Here is a 17,341-nt window from a genome sequence, read left to right on the forward strand (position 1 = left end):
CTTTCAGTACTTGCTTAGGCTATCGATCGGTAAGCCTGTGCCACCCGAGTGCTCATACCTTGCAGGAAGTTGATGTTTTCAGTAAAGGGTGTTACGTGAAAAGGCTGTATAATCCTCTATGGGGATTCAGGCTGAAAGAGTGTTATTATCATTAACATTTATTTATATAGTGCCCACATTACGCTGTGCTTTACAGAGAATCTTTTAATCATTCATATCAGTTTCTGTACTTGTGCGGCTTACAACCTATGATTCCCTACCATATGGACACACACCATACATACCGACCTTTAGGCTGCCTCCTCCGGGATGAGAAAGCTAGGTGGCCGGGTCTCGTGGAGACGGGCGGGGCTCATCGGTGGTGGCTGGGTCTGGGGAAGTGACTACACGATTGCGTCATCGTTGCCCCGCCTCCTGCTATGCAATGCAGAGATTACTGGCATTGTTGAGCAGGGGAACCAGCCCCTTGGAGACTTGTTCACCTTTCCGGATGGCCGGGAGAACCACCGGATATTTGGGATCCTGGCCATTCCAGGATGGGCAAGTGTGACACACAGACTAGGGGTCTGATACTGGTTCAAGTCCAAAATCAGATATTTCTCGCAATTATCAGCAGACTGCGGATGCGTCGAAGAAAGCAATTGCAGACTGTGCAAGCTCCGCACCTTGGCGGAGGATACGAGAGAGGCCAGTTGGCCAGATATTCACATCTGTCAAAAGAGTATTTCTAGGTGGCAAACGACAGATCCGTCATGTAGGTATGTCATGAGAGCGCGGTGGACATGTAGACTTGCATGATTGTTTGAGACATGTATACAGAGAAGGAATACCTATTTCAGACAGACCTTTTTACACCCAGCTTGGGGTAGGTGGAAATAAAAAAACAGTGGAATGGAACATGAAGACATGAACATGGAACATGAAGACGGACAGATATTCGAATAAAGCAGAGGCGTATCAATAATAGGTGCAGAGTGTGGGTTGCACACGGGCCCCTGGGTCCAAGGGGGCCTACACTGCACACCCTATACCCATATAGTGTTATACTTACCTGCCGATAGTCTCCAGATTGCTGCTCTGCAGTGCCGGGCCATCTCTGCAGGGCAGCAAAAATCACTGGGAAAATGCCATTTTACCGCTGACTCGCACATGCGCAGTGCTGATGTTCCTGGGAATAAGACACAGGTGCCATTTTCCTGGAGACCCGTGCATGCACAGTAGATTCTGACACCAAGCCAGAATCTACTGCGCCGCCAAAGAGGAGAGAGTCCGCACATGGGCCCTTTCCTCTCTTAAAATGCCCTTTGCATAAAGGTAGTATTTCTGGCTGTCACAGACATACACTATTGCGGCATTGATAGGTCTGACTCAGAGAAGTTTACTTTCACAATCAGCCAATTACCAGTATGTTTTTAAAATAGTTGGACCCTGTGGCACCATAGTAAATTGTTAGACTGCATTCTCGGTGATGTCACTGGTTCCCTGAAACTGTATAGGCTGCATTCTCAGTGATGTCACTGGTTCCTAGACACTGTATAGACTGCATTCTCAGTGATATCACTGGTTCCTAATGACTGGATAGGCTACTTGTTAGGAATATCATTGGCTTCTAGTATATGGACAGGCTGCATTCTCAGTAGTGTCACTTGAACCTAATGAATAGGTATGATGCATTCTCAGTGATGTCACTTGAACCTAATGAATGGCTATGATGCCTTCTCAGTGATGTCACTTGTTCCTAGTGAGTGGACAGGCTGCATTCTCAGTGATGTCACTGGCTTCTAATGAATGGATAGACTGCAATCTCAGCGATGTGACTTGAACCTAATGAATGGTGCATTCTCAGTGAGGTCACTGTTTCCTAGTGAGTTGCTGCATTCTCAGTGATGTCACTGGCTTCTAATGGATAGGTTACATCCTCAGTGACGTTGCTTGAACCTAATGAATGAATATAATGCATTTTCAGAGATGTTATTGGTTACTAGTTAATGGATAGGCTACACTCTAAGTGACGTTACTGGTTCCAAGTGAATGGCTAGATTACATTCTCAGTGATGTCATTGTGATGTACAAGCCATCTACTTCTGTATTCTAAACATTAATTCAAAAATCACCAAGTCTCAGCAAAAAAATGATGTTTCCTGTCTAGAGATACTTATTCTGAGAAGTCTTCCCCCTATTGAACCTTAATGTGACCCCAAACACCCATGGTGTTTCGCAGTTCTCGAAGGGAACAGAATAGTTTGAGTGAGAATTTCAGTCAAATACAAGTGGCTGGGTGGGTAAAGTCTTTGGATGGGCTTCTGTGGATGTGGTTGGATGGATTAGTGTGTTGCCTTGTTTTGTCCTGCAATGTTGGGAGATATGAAGCAGTATTGTCTTTCAATGTTATAGATATGAGCACTGCATGTATTTAATTTCCTCTGATATCTGTCTAGTTTAATGACAATGACTTTCTACAGTATAGTCATCCCCATTCTGTGTAAACTACGCTTTGCAAAGTGTGATATTGTACATTTATACTATCCCAGTATTTATTGTAGTTGCTGTGCTGTTGGATCATGAATGTAATAGACTGTGACTTATATTTAATGCTGCATTCGTGTACAGTGAATGTGTGTGACAGCAGACACTAGTATGTATACAAGGTTTTTATTGACTACGGTCAGCTGTACGTACTGCATGTAATTTGTGATTGCCAAGACAGCTGGTACGTGATCAGGACACGTGTGGGATAAAGTGTAGTGTAAAGAATGTGGATCTCTTCTTTGTCCGTCCAGTGCCGTAAAACGGAGCAAATAAAAGCTTGAAACGTATTTATGAGTTTTATCTGTGGTGTAAATGATGAGACTGACGTTATCAGAATACAAGTAAGAAGGGGAAAAGTTCACGCTCTGCATTTCTGACATATCCCATAAATCTAGTCCTATCTGAGCAGTGGTTACATAACAAATTAACCTCAGAGTGTTGTGTATTACACATAATTATTAAAGTGCAGAATCAGCAACTTTATGTTACACAGATCTGATAAAACAAAAGAGGTTCAGGCCCCAGGCAGAGTAACTGCTCATTGCAGAGTACTCATTTGCTTCCATAGGAGGGGGTGACAATTAAAGGAGATGTGGGGAATTTAAAAACAAAGCAGCGATGTGAACTGCAATACAATATTCATCTGTTATTCAGAAGTGACTTTCGTGAAATGCCATCTACACTGATGCCCTTTGAGTCAATGCTTACCATGGGGTGCAGTGTTTTGCTTATTATTGGGGAATTCGGTGCAGGCTGAGCTGAGGGGTCTCCGGAACGCATGGGAAACTCTGCTGGGAGCACTTCCATGAAACAATGAAAGGAGGTAGCAACAGTAAGAGAAGTGACTTTTGTGAAATGCCATCTACACTGATGCCCTTTGAGTCAATGCTTACCATGGGGTGCAGTGTTTTGCTTATTATTGGGGAATTCGGTGCAGGCTGAGCTGAGGGGTCTCCGGAACGCATGGGAAACTCTGCTGAGAGCACTTCCATGAAACAATGAAAGGAGGTAGCAACAGTAAGAGAAGTGACTTTTGGACAATGCCACTTACAAGAAGCAGTTCACATGCCTGAGCCCCAAGAAGGATGGAACAGTCTGCCTGTAGGTGGGATTCTGCTTGGACACTGGTCATGCCCTGAATACCTGGACATCACTTTTCCTGAGCTGCTTATTTGCATCCTGAGAAGGAATAGGGATTATCTCTTCGTTGATTTGCAATATTCAGTATTTTCATCATTTCTAACCCAGTTAAAAAGTGTTTTACCTCCATCAATAGAGTATATAATATCATGGGCTGTAGAGTACATTCGTGAACTGTAGAGAAACACTACGTATGGGTTCTTTATATATGTTAGAAACTATTAGGCATTAAACTGAAGATAAAATTCAACTACTCCATTTGGAAAATCAATATGCAATGTATAAATTTGTGGACACCATGGAAAGATGGTTAATATAAAATCATAATAATAATAATAATAATTTTATTTATATAGCGCTTTTCTCCTAAAGGACTCAAAGTGCTTTACATTTACAGTACAAAATACTAAATAAGCTTAAACAAGGGACATTAGTGAAAAGCTTGGGTGAATAGGTGAGTCTTGAGTCTATTTTTGAAGGATTCTAGAGTGGAGGCCTCTCGAACTGTGCGGGGAAGTGAGTTCCAAAAGGTTGGAGCCACAAAACTGAAAGCTCGACCCCCCAGACGAATTCCGTGAGATTCTAGGTACTGTTAATAGTCCTTTGTCAACGGATCGCAGTAATCGAGTGGGACAGTAAGGAATCAGAAGCTGCTTCAGGTACCCTGGGCCATGGTCATGAAGGGCTTTGTAAGTTAGTAAGCCAATCTTGAAAACAATTTGCCATCTGACAGGCAGCCAGTGAAGGGAGTAGAGAATGGGTGTTATGTGGCTGGAACGGGGCTGGTTGGTTTATAGCCTGGCAGCTACGTTTTGTACCATCTGCAAGCGGTGTAATTCTTTCGCTGGAAGACCGAGGTAGAGGGCGTTGCAGTAGTCTAGGAATATAATATGCATGTTCATATAGCTGCTCAGAGATTGTTAGAATCCTGCTGTAAAGATGGTGGCGCCCAAAATCCAGCATATAACACAATGGGGGAGATGTATGAAGCGGTATAAGCGCACGTTAGGTGCGCTAATACCACTACTCCCTGATGTATGATCGGGGGTCTGGGCAGTAAATGACAGGGGCGCTATGTGCCTCTGTCATTATCGGCGCTGCTATCTACAAGATAGCAGCGCCGATAGCCTGGGCCATATACGAACGGTCAGATCGACTGACCGTTCGGCCCGCTGTAGCTGTCGTTATCGACAGCCTGGCGCTGTCCTATCCCCACAACAGGGACAGCGCTGTCCCTGCTGCGGCAGCTGCCGGATCCGGGCAGCACTAGGCTGATGCGCTGTGGTCTCTTGCGGGAAGCGCCAGAGGGGGTTAACGCTCCCCCTCTCCGGCCGATGAGATGTTCTTACATCTCATCGGTAGTGCTTCTTGCTTCGCCTCGATAAAGAGGCGAAGCGGGAAGCGTTATAGCGGCACATTAAGTGCCGCTATCATACATCTACCCCACTAGATCTTGTCCCCGACGCTGCCTGGGTCCTTTCTCCATCTCTTACTCCACCTCAAACTTGGTTTTATTATAGAGATTATCCTTAGAATTACAGTTTTTGTTTTCATCTTTACTATTATACTTTTTGGGACACCCTCACCTTTTCTCTGCTACAGACCCTGTGCATCCCCGTGTGTTTTTTTTCTATACTGCTATTTGTGGTTGTGGATAATTTTATGATGTTGGGTGATTATCAAGAGTGTCTGTGATGTCATCATGAGGTGGTAAGTTATTAGCAAGAGTCGGAAACAACATAAGTGTGTGGAGACAGTAGATGTGTGTTATGCTGGAACTCTTGGAAGTGACATCACTGACACATGTGGGAGGGGCTAGAGTTCAGACCAACTATCATTACATTCCAAAGTCATTTTTATCACTCTTCAGCTTTATATGTATAGATTAACATTGGATATTGTTTCTCCTTCTACCCAGATTCCTAATATGTGATGGTTATTTCTTCATCCTCCAGTGAGAAGGTCATGAAAGGACTATGTATATGAATAAAAGATGCTGTAGAAACCGATATGTTAGATCAAGGTTACAATGGACCGATTAGGATCCAAAAGTGAGAGTTTTTAGAAGTGGAGATGTTACCCATAGCAACTAATCCGATTCTACCTAACATTTATCTAGCACTTTCTAGAAAATAATAGCTAGAATCTGATTGGTTGCTATGGGCAACATCTCCACTTCTAAAAACTCTCTGCTAAGTTTTGATCAGGGATGTGCGGAAAAGGTAGACAGGGGAGGCAGTGCCTCACCTGCCATACACTTTGTACTCCAAAGTTTTCACTATAAAAATGGTTAGAATACTACAAAGAAGATATTTATAATATATTCTTTCAATTTTGAAAGTAATAACTGTTGAGTATACCCAAGTATGACAGGAAAGGCTCTGCCTCACCTGACCACACATCACTGGCATCAATTAGCATCAGTAGCATCAATTGTCTCTTGTTCACCATTTTCTCCTTCCTGCTAGAAGCAGAAATGCACATTACACTACGCTATGCTAAGTGATTGGGAAATATTTTTGTAAGAATTCAGCAATCTTGAATAAAACTCCCCCCAGGCTCCCAAAATCCTAAGCAAATAGTGTTGGGAATGTTAGAAATGCTTGTATGTCCGATAACTGTCAATGATCACATTTACGAGTGACAAGGTTCCATGTACAAAGCACTTGGCTGGGTGTATCTGTCCTCGCGCTACACCGTTACACATTCCTGTGACATCTTGGCGGTGGAGTGCGGCCCAAACAGTTAAAGGATGCAGTGAGTCATAGGGGGATTTTAGTGCGGCTGAATGTTTCCAGGTGAGGATTTGCAACACACATACAACGAACGTTAAGAAAAAAAGGCTGAGACCGCTGCTATTTTAAAGAGAACAATATGGCCATTTTCTTAGGCTCGGAGTCGAACAAGCAGAGCTGTTCGTTATATCGATAAAATAAAAACAGACGGTATAGAGGAGGGGGGCCGTTGGCTTCAGCAAGTGTTTTTAGGATCGTACAAAACGACATAAACTCCCTGGTGAGTCATGAATTTAGTTTCATTTCAAATTACAACAGATTCAGGTGCTAGTCGTATTTTATAATCGTTAAGGATCCAAAAAAGCATCCGACTAGATAGTGCAGAGGGTTCAGGTGAAATAAGCTGGGTAAAAAGCCTCACGTGAAATGCAAGCAATGCGGACAATTTTCTAACTACATCAAAAGAAAATGGAAATTAATTTGAAAAAAGAAATGTTTCTCGTAGGGTGGTGTAAATTCGATATTTTTGAAATAAAAGTGCAAAAATAAGAGACAACTGTAAATGTTTTTAACATTTTTTTACAAATCTTGATGAAAACTGTTCTAAAGTCCAGATATATAGATCAGTACCCAGCAATATCTTTATAACTTGTTATAAATTTGTTACCATTTTAGAAATGTTCTAAAAAAATAGGAGTTTTAAAACACCCCCATTTTTCCTTTTAGTTTTAAAATCAAAATATAAGCAATTCAAGTCCAGGAATAGCCTGAAACAGTATATAAGGTAAGCGGTAAACTGCTAGAGGTGAATAAAAAAAAACCTGTATATTTCAGAGTTACAAAAAATGCCTTTTCAAGGAACAAGTAATGGGCTAAGAACTTGCAGCTGTTCTGCAGCAATGACAAAGAGGCTGCCTGGGCCATAAAGCCCCGCCGGGGAATACCGAAGACTGGAAGAACCAAAGATAAAATCTTTGGTTCATAATACAGGACTTTTGGACGCCGCAGAGGGGGAAATATGGTTCTTCGGTGTATTTGAAAGCCGCTGCATAGTAAATAAACTCTTTCACCAACTGTCAAACACAGAGGAGAAAGCGTGATGTCTGGAGTCTTGTTTTGCTGTTTGCTGATTCAGCAACTGGCACCCTGAACCAAAAAGGCTACCACAACATTTTGCAGCGACGTGCAATACCCACTGGTCTACGCCTAGTTGCTCAAGTGTTCATCCTTCAACAAGATAATGACCCAGGGCATACCCCCGGGGCTATGTCAGAACTACCTTCGTGGAAAAGAACAAGAACGGTAGGATTCCAATCATGGAATGGCCGCAAAATCCCCAGACTAAAGCGGGCCATACACGTTGCGATTTTTTGCATGATTTCGATCGATCCTAATGATCAATCGTGCACATCGTATGCTGTTTTGGTATGTTTGCGATGCCGATGCGCGTCCCTGCCATCTTATAGTTAGATTGTACATCTTACAGAAAGACCGTAAGATTGCGATCTATTGTGTAGGATGTATTATGATGTATGTATGATCGTACCCAGGGGCGTTTTTAGAGAGGGGGCCCCGTGAGCAGTCACCGTCACGGGCCCCCTACTCTCCGCCCGGCAGCACACTGAGCTGTGCGCGGCCAGCGCCGGAGTTATAGACTCTGGGCACTAGAGTGTGCCCAGAGTCTATAGTGTTTGCACAGGTCACCGGGAAAATGGCTGCGGCGGCCATTTTCCCTGTACTGCGCATACGCAAACGACGGGAAAATGGCATTTTCCAGTCGTTTTACAGCGCCGGGCCCCCGCGCCAACGCGGGACTCCGGAGAGGTAAGTAAGATTATGGGTGCAGGGTGTGCGGTGTGGGGCCACCCTGGACCCAGGGGCCCTTGTTCCCCGCACACCCTGCACCCATTATAGATACGCCCCTGATCGTAACGATCAATCGTACACCATTTGACCACATCGTATGGAGACTTTCAAAGGAAGAATCGCAGGGGCAATCGTACAACATATTGTGAGGTTTCTAATCGCATCATGTATGGTCGGCATTACACCCCATCTGGTTTGGGAAGTACCGGGCAGAAGGGTGAAAACAAAGCAGGCTACGCGCAGGCAGCACATTTGGGGGAACTTCAACAGTGTTGCGAAAAACTTCCCAACCAATATTTGATTTCCACGATAGGAAGATTGGCAGGTGTGTGTTCAGCAGTTATATCTGTAACAGGTGGCTGCTGCCATGCATCCAAAATGTAGATTTAATATTGTTAGACAAAAAGATTTTATTCTTTTTTATTTCTTCTGTGCTTTAATTTCAGAGTTCATTGGACCTGATTTAGAGGTGCACACAGGACCGATATTTGCGCAGTTAAGAATTTTTTTTTTTGCTTTTGAGCATTTGCGAAAAGTCTAGTAAACCCTTACTGCGCACGTGCGACCAATGTGTGCATTGGCATACCCATGTGCGTACGACATCACGATTATTTAACACAGCTTCTGCGATCCATGGGAGGACCAGGGTGGAGACAGGAAGGTGACCTAAAGCGATCACAAAAAGATGGGTGTGTTATGGAAGGGTCGTGGGCATTTTTCAGCATGCGGCTGCGATCTCTCTCATCGCACTGCAGCCACAGTGGCCTTATCTTATGAAAGGGAGACTGCGCCAGGCAGGGGCTGCTGAAGGAGATGTGGCCGATGGTGAAAAGATCGGATCCACCAGCACACGATATGCAAAGTGGGCGTCGTAGGGTTTGCCAAGTGCGTTACATGGTAGTGTACAAAGGTAAATGATTAAACTCTCATTTGAATATTTGTGCAAATCCGTGAGAAATCGCAACTGCGTGCACTGCTCAATCAGGCCCTCTGAAACCTTATTTGTCCTCCATACAAGAACATAATGAGAGATGATCACCCGATAAGAGAAATACGCTGAGCTGCAGATAATAACTTATAGGACAGTGAACAGATCCAGGCTGGCTCACAACGACAAGCTTGAAAATTGGAATAAATGTAGGACAATAGCAGAAAGTGATGTCATTGCCACCATTAAAGTGTACAATGTTATAAAGTAGCATGCTCCCTTATTCTGATGCGCTTATAAGCATTACCAGGAGCATAAACTGCACTAGAAAAGAGGAAGGAAAACGCGTTAGGCCAGGCAATACTAAAACGCGTCTACAGTGTGTTAGTTATTAATTCTTCCTGCTCATATATGTGAATACTTTAAAGACTGAGATTACTGTCAAACTCACTCACCCTGCAGACCGATGCTAGAGATTGCTGGCAATGGCTGTGAATACATCTGGAAACAAGATCACATATCTTACCATATATGTACTTGGCTACGGCTTAGATCTGTATCCATGGTTTTAGCAGGGAGATTCTTCAGGAGAAGGTTACATCAAAGACTTGTGTGTCAGGTATTGCTTTATGACTGCCATGGGCCTACATAGAGACTCTGTGTATCTCACGCACCTGTCCTCCTGTGGGGATCGCTGGGCCCGGATTCTGGAGAGGAGCCGTCACCCAGGAGTTGGACACTAGAGGATACAGGTAACTGAGGCCACCCCGGTGCAGGCTTTCCTCTCAGCCCTGGCGTACTGGAGGAATGGAGCTGGGAGCCAGTGAGGCTCATTTCATAGGTGGCATCCTGAGCCCTTTTCTTCTCCTTCTTTAACATACTGACTAAAATATCTGAAGTTTACCAATAGATAATGAAAAATCTTTTCAAATAACAAAACTGAGGAAATGTATATAAACAGAAACATAGTAACGTGGATATACCACCTAGTCATAGTGGGGGCCGCCATTTTGTGTGATAAACCAACGTTCATGACTATGAAACAGGGACCTCCCTGAGGCACAAGGCATGTAGTGGAATTGCTGGTTCTTAGTGAATCAATATATAGATGTACCTGTAGAGACATTGGGGGCCTATGAGCCGCGTCAGTGTCTGCGTCTTTGACCGCAGTGGCGTCTGTGGCTTTATGTTAATGTCGCTACAAAGTCCTTCCCTGGTGTACATCCGTGCGTCCGAATCTGTGAGGACTGAGATGTCCACTGTCCGTAGACGCTGACAGGCAGCTTTGGACGCCATCGGTCGCACCAGCCAAAGTTGCACAAGCCTTATATCAGGTGCAGACTATATATACCTGAATATGGCTTCCTTTGTGATCAAATCTGCGCCTCTCTACGCAACCACTATCAACGACACACTCGCAACATCTCTGCGCATCTGTTTAGCCACCCCGTTACTTCCCAGTCACAGCCCAGGAACGTCCCACAAATTTCTGCTACTGTGCATCTTAATCTGTACTGCGACTCTGTGTGAACAAAATCGGGACACATGTGCGGTACGAAAATCATGGCCACTGCGCCCCAGGCTCTGTATCGTTAGGGTAAAGCTGTAGATCTATATACCACAACCTTAAAGCGAACTTTGGTCATGATTCAGAGGCGCTCACTATTTAAAAAAATCCGCCTCCAGGCCACTCGCATAGCTGTGGGTGACCACCCACAGCTTGTGCGGACGGCCTGGCGATGGTCGCAATTATCGCGACCATCGGGCATGCGACGAGACCCTTGTGGTAGGGTTTCGTCCACCGCAAGCCCCATTGAACTTCCTGCTCTAATAGAGCAGGAAGTTCACTACTGACATCACGTGTGATGTCAGTAGGGCCGCCCACAAACGGCAGGCGTTCCTTCGGTAACGCCTCCATTTGTGCAGCCACCCCCTCCCTGCCTACAAAACAGGACGAGCTGTCGAACAAAATCGACAGCCGCCCCATTTTGCTGCGAGCTCCGAGCAAGTGCCCGCTCCGGGGCTCGCGCGTGCACACTGCCCGACAATCGACCCGCTTCTGAGCACTATGCGCTCACGAGCGGGTCTGAATCAGGCCCTGTGACGGAAGAAAATACATTTAATGTAATACAAATCTGTCGGATTAATGACACTCGGAGAACGCAGCTTCGTGGATAACTCTTTCACTATTATATATCAACCTACATCAGACTGTTAGCCTAGAATAAGAACCCTTATAAAGCATGCGGGGGTAACGTTCATCTGTAGTTGGAGGGGGCTCACCAGAAAAAAAAAAGCATTTTTTTTTCTGGATGCAGCCATTGAAGTGCCTTTAATTTAGTAAAGAATCATATTCTAGCTACAAATTGTATTGGCTGTTACTAAATATAATCTGCGATGTCTGGGAAGCAGGAACTGGATGGGTTCCCCTGGAACGACAGCTACTCACATTTGTTTATATGGAACAGGATCTGATCTATCCCGAGTTTTCATACAGCATTTAGTCACAATGACATCATCAGTAGTGACAGATCAGTCATTACTAAGGAACCGCTGCTGTGTGCACAGTCATTCTGCCGCTCGGATGGTTTTATTGTGAGAGACTGAAGAACCTTTACGAATGAATACATTTTGGGGAATGGAGCAGATACAGTACAATATTGCTGTCTGCAGAGAATGCTGTGGCCAGACCTGGGAGAATGGAGACCGGATTCCGACGTGGTTAATCATGAGTGCCCCCAATCTGCTGATCATTGCTCCAGTTTGGTTTAGGTCTGCTCTTAATACCTATATACTTGTCTCCCAAAAATAAATAATTGCCACCTATCATTTCAATCTCTATCTCCAGGGGAGACCACGCTGTCCACTTGACCACCCAGTGCATGCCTATCTCTAGGTACTCGGAACAGGTCCCTGGAAACACCCCTATACTTTCAGATGAACCTGGAAATTAACGTGGTGGAAAGAGCACAAAGGCCCTTCGAGGTCAACTACTGCTAAGTTAAGCCACTTCTATGTCTATGTTTATACTACACTGGATGAAATGCGGATAAAACTCGGCCAACAAAGTCATGCGCATACTGGTAGAAACACAACGAGTGCCTTTGTGTAGGAGGCGTGTGAGTCACACAACAGCATCCGCACAACAGGTTTACATCTGCACTGTAAATAAGCCTCTCTGCCTCCATGGTGAGCGAAGCGGCCGGGAGTTTTATCTACCACTCTCCAGCATAATTGAGCACCGCAGAACATTACGCTCACAGTGGCTCAGAAACAGCTGAGTTCAGTTGAATGCTAAATATCAGGAGCAAGGACTTTAGATTTGGCATTAACAAACAATTCTACCACAGCTTCATGGACATGGTGAGACTGTGGTTTGAAAAAGCTTTTACTGAGCTAAAAAAAATATTCACACCCCCAGTGTTCCAGTAAGTGTTGCCCTCCTACTGCCAGCGAAAGTGGTGTGAAACCTAAAGGGTAATAAACTATCTGTGAAGGCCACAATTCTACAAGACAAACATTGCTGCTTATAGGAGAGGTGCAGCATTATTCTGTCACAGATCTCAGCAGAATTCGGAAGCCTGAAGTTCTAATCGGGCATTTTATCAGAGGAGGGGGCCCGTGTGTCTGTGTCTATGTGCCCATCGACCTTCTCACAGCAGCGTTTGCACAGTAAAGACTCTGGCACTGTAACACAGTCTAGTGTACATGGGCATAACTTCACGAAAGTGGTGCAGGTGCCAAATTTCCAATGATATCTTTATTGGCAGAACCTATAGGTGTTGATATAGGTGGCAGCGGTGTGTGATGGAGGTCAGTATAAAGGCTCATACACACAGGACGATGTGCTGTATGTATGATATAGGTGGCAGCGGTGTGTGATGGAGGTTAGTGTAAAGGCTCATACACACGGGACGATGTGCTGTATGAATGATATAGGTGGCAGCGGTGTGTGACGGAGGTCAGTGTAAAGGCTCATACACACGGGACGATGTGCTGGAGGTCAGTGTGATGGAGGTCAGTGTAAAGGCTCATACACACGGGACGATGTGCTGTATGTATGATATAGGTGGCAGCGGTATGTGACGGAGGTCAGTGTAAAGGCTCATACACACGGGACGATGTGCTGTATGTATGATATAGGTGGCAGCGGTGTGTGACGGAGGTCAGTGTAAAGGCTCATACACACGGGACGATGTGCTGTATGTATGATATAGGTGGCAGCGGTGTGTGATGGAGGTCAGTGTAAAGGCACATACACACGGGACGATGTGCTGTATGTATGATATAGGTGGCAGCGGTGTGTGATGGAAGTTAGTGTAAAGGCTCATACACACGGGACGATGTGCTGTATGTATGATATAGGTGGCAGCGGTGTGTGATGGAGGTCAGTATAAAGGCTCATACACACGGGACGATGTGCTGTATGTATGATATAGGTGGCAGCGGTGTGTGATGGAGGTCAGTATAAAGGCTCATACACACGGGACGATGTGCTGTATGTATGATATAGGTGGCAGCGGTGTGTGATGGAGGTCAGTATAAAGGCTCATACACACGGGACGATGTGCTGTATGTATGATATAGGTGGCAGCGGTGTGTGATGGAGGTCAGTGTAAAGGCTCATACACAGGGGACAATGTGCTGTATGTATGATATAGGTGGCAGCGGTGTGTGATGGAGGTCAGTGTAAAGGCTCATACACACGGGACGATGTGCTATATGGGTGATATAGGTGGCAGCGGTGTGTGATGGAGGTCAGTGTAAAGGCTCATACACACGGGACGATGTGCTGTATGTATGATATAGGTGGCAGCGGGGTGTGATGGAGGTCAGTGTAAAGGCTCATACACACGGGACGATGTGCTGTATGTATGATATAGGTGGCAGCGGTGTGTGATGGAGGTCAGTATAAAGGCTCATACACACGGGACGATGTGCTATATGGGTGATATAGGTGGCAGCGGTGTGTGATGGAGGTCAGTGTAAAGGCTCATACACACGGGACGATGTGCTGTATGTATGATATAGGTGGCAGCGGTGTGTGATGGAGGTCAGTATAAAGGCTCATACACACGGGACGATGTGCTGTATGTATGATATAGGTGGCAGCGGTGTGTGATGGAGGTCAGTATAAAGGCTCATACACACGGGACGATGTGCTGTATGTATGCTATAGGTGGCAGCGGTGTGTGATGGAGGTCAGTGTAAAGGCTCATACACACGGGACGATGTGCTGTATGTATGATATAGGTGGCAGCGGTGTGTGATGGAGGTCAGTATAAAGGCTCATACACACGGGACGATGTGCTGTATGTATGATATAGGTGGCAGCGGTGTGTGATGGAGGTCAGTGTAAAGGCTCATACACACGGTACGATGTGCTATATGGGTGATATAGGTGGCAGCGGTGTGTGATGGAGGTCAGTGTAAGGCTCATACACACGGGACGATGTGCTGTATGGGTGATATAGGTGGCAGCGGTGTATGATGGAGGTCAGTGTAAAGGCTCATACACACGGGACGATGTGCTGTATGAATGATATAGGTGGCAGCGGCGTGTGATAGAGGTCAGTATAAAGGCTCATACACACGGGACGATGTGCTGTATGTATGATATAGGTGGCAGCGGGGTGTGATGGAGGTCAGTGTAAAGGCTCATACACACGGGACGATGTGCTGTATGTATGATATAGGTGGCAGCGGTGTGTGATGGAAGTCAGTATAAAGGCTCATACACACGGGACGATGTGCTGTATGTATGATATAGGTGGCAGCGGTGTGTGATGGAGGTCAGTATAAAGGCTCATACACACAGAACGATGTGCTGTATGAATGATATAGGTGGCAGCGGTGTGTGACGGAGGTCAGTATAAAGGCTCATACACACGGGACGATGTGCTGTATGTATGATATAGGTGGCAGCGGTGTGTGATGGAGGTCAGTATAAAGGCTCATACACACGGGACGATGTGCTGTATGTATGCTATAGGTGGCAGCGGTGTGTGATGGAGGTCAGTGTAAAGGCTCATACACACGGGACGATGTGCTGTATGTATGATATAGGTGGCAGCGGTGTGTGATGGAGGTCAGTATAAAGGCTCATACACACGGGACGATGTGCTGTATGTATGATATAGGTGGCAGCGGTGTGTGATGGAGGTCAGTGTAAAGGCTCATACACACGGGACGATGTGCTATATGGGTGATATAGGTGGCAGCGGTGTGTGATGGAGGTCAGTGTAAGGCTCATACACACGGGACGATGTGCTGTATGGGTGATATAGGTGGCAGCGGTGTATGATGGAGGTCAGTGTAAAGGCTCATACACACAGGACGATGTGCTGTATGAATGATATAGGTGGCAGCGGCGTGTGATAGAGGTCAGTATAAAGGCTCATACACACGGGACGATGTGCTGTATGTATGATATAGGTGGCAGCGGGGTGTGATGGAGGTCAGTGTAAAGGCTCATACACACGGGACGATGTGCTGTATGTATGATATAGGTGGCAGCGGTGTGTGATGGAAGTCAGTATAAAGGCTCATACACACGGGACGATGTGCTGTATGTATGATATAGGTGGCAGCGGTGTGTGATGGAGGTCAGTATAAAGGCTCATACACACGGAACGATGTGCTGTATGAATGATATAGGTGGCAGCGGTGTGTGACGGAGGTCAGTGTAAAGGCTCATACACACGGGACGATGTGCTGTATGAATGATATAGGTAACAAATTTCCCTTGAACGCTCTGTAGTGCAGGACAAACGATATTGGGTGTACACACTGACAGATATCTATGATGGATATTGGGTGTACACACTGACAGATATCTATGATGGATATTGGGTGTACACACTGACAGATATCTATGATGGATATTGGGTGTACACACTGACAGACATCTTTCAGTGAAGTCATCCTGCCACATCTCTGGTCAGGGAATTCTTGGCGATATCGTCAGATTGGCCTGCATGTACAGATGGCAAAAGACTTCGTTATTGAAATCGCTTAGTGTGTATGCGGCTTAAGGGATGGATATTCTAAACAAAGTGTGGTTTATTAACCAGGCAGAACGGGTTTGCAGGATAACACAGGGTTAATGCAGGAGGAACAGACTGTATATAGCAGGTTAAATAGATCCAGCCAAGAACATGTGGGGGGTTAATACAGGTGGTGTTCTGTATAGTGAGGCACACACCTGTGTTAGTACACACTGGTGGCAGTGGTGTATTTAGTGTAACTAGCTGTGGTGACACAGTGGCACCTGCAGGGTCTCTGGCGTTGCTCACACTCTCCACACTACAGAGACACTCTTGGGCACATCCTTCCTCATTGTAGCACCGAGCTGGAAGCTGCACGGACAAGCCGCACATGCGCAGTAGCGGTTGGCCGGGTTGGAGTTCACGCTGTGACACGACTTCTGCTGTACAGGGTCCCAGCAGCTCAGATGGGACAATTTTTAAAACCGGCTGTCAGGATGCCGCTGGTCAGAATATCGACAGTGGCATCCAGACAGCCAGAATCCAGACAGCCATAGGGAAGACAGGTAAGTGTTTTCCTAACCGCTCCCCTAACCCTCCCTCCCCTGTGCCTAAGCCTAAATCCCCCTTCCGTGCACCCTAAGCCTAAATCCACCTCCCCGGTGCCTAAACCTAACCTCCCCCTCCCCACACCCTAATCCTAACCCTTCCTCCCCGGTGCCTAACTCTCCCAACTAGTGCCTAACCCTAACCCAGCACCGGCGGTCGGGATACTGGTGCCGGAATCCTGACCTGACGGGATTTCGGGGCCAGTATTCAGACCGTCGGCATCCCGCATGCTGGGATACTGACTACATCCCACATTATATATATACACCCATACGCACATACACATATTGCAGATGGCACAAGGATACTGATTTCATTGTCTCTTTGCTGTAGAAGGTCTCGGAGTCTCTTCATGTCCTCTGGACGAACAGCAGATGTCTCAGGCCTTTCTGTGGCCATGTCAGGAGAGGACATCCTGCTCCCAGCTGTCTTCCTGTCCTGGAGGAGTCTCTGCGAGACAGAAAACATACAGTCTCCTAGAAAAGTCACTTCCCTGAATTCACAACAACATTGTGCCAAAGAACATCTGACTGACAGTAAATTATTGA

At 45.8% G+C, this 17,341-nt stretch overlaps 1 protein-coding gene across 2 annotated transcripts in view; it reads right to left on the reverse strand.

Annotated features, from left to right (window-relative positions):
- Window positions 1-17,341, reverse strand: part of KIF6 (kinesin family member 6) — a 309,007-nt gene that overhangs the window by 144,111 nt on the left and 147,555 nt on the right. For both annotated transcript variants that reach the window (XM_088445329.1, XM_088445328.1), the window contains 2 exons: window positions 17,102-17,243; window positions 9,873-10,091 (listed from right to left, as the gene is read on the reverse strand). In XM_088445329.1, the coding sequence (XP_088301455.1) occupies window positions 9,873-10,091; window positions 17,102-17,243 (361 nt within the window). The remainder of the gene's footprint in view (window positions 1-9,872; window positions 10,092-17,101; window positions 17,244-17,341) is intronic.

This window comes from Taudactylus pleione, unplaced genomic scaffold, assembly GCF_031769625.1.
Source record: "Taudactylus pleione unplaced genomic scaffold, aTauple2 ptg000378l, whole genome shotgun sequence".
Lineage (NCBI taxonomy): Eukaryota > Metazoa > Chordata > Amphibia > Anura > Myobatrachidae > Taudactylus > Taudactylus pleione.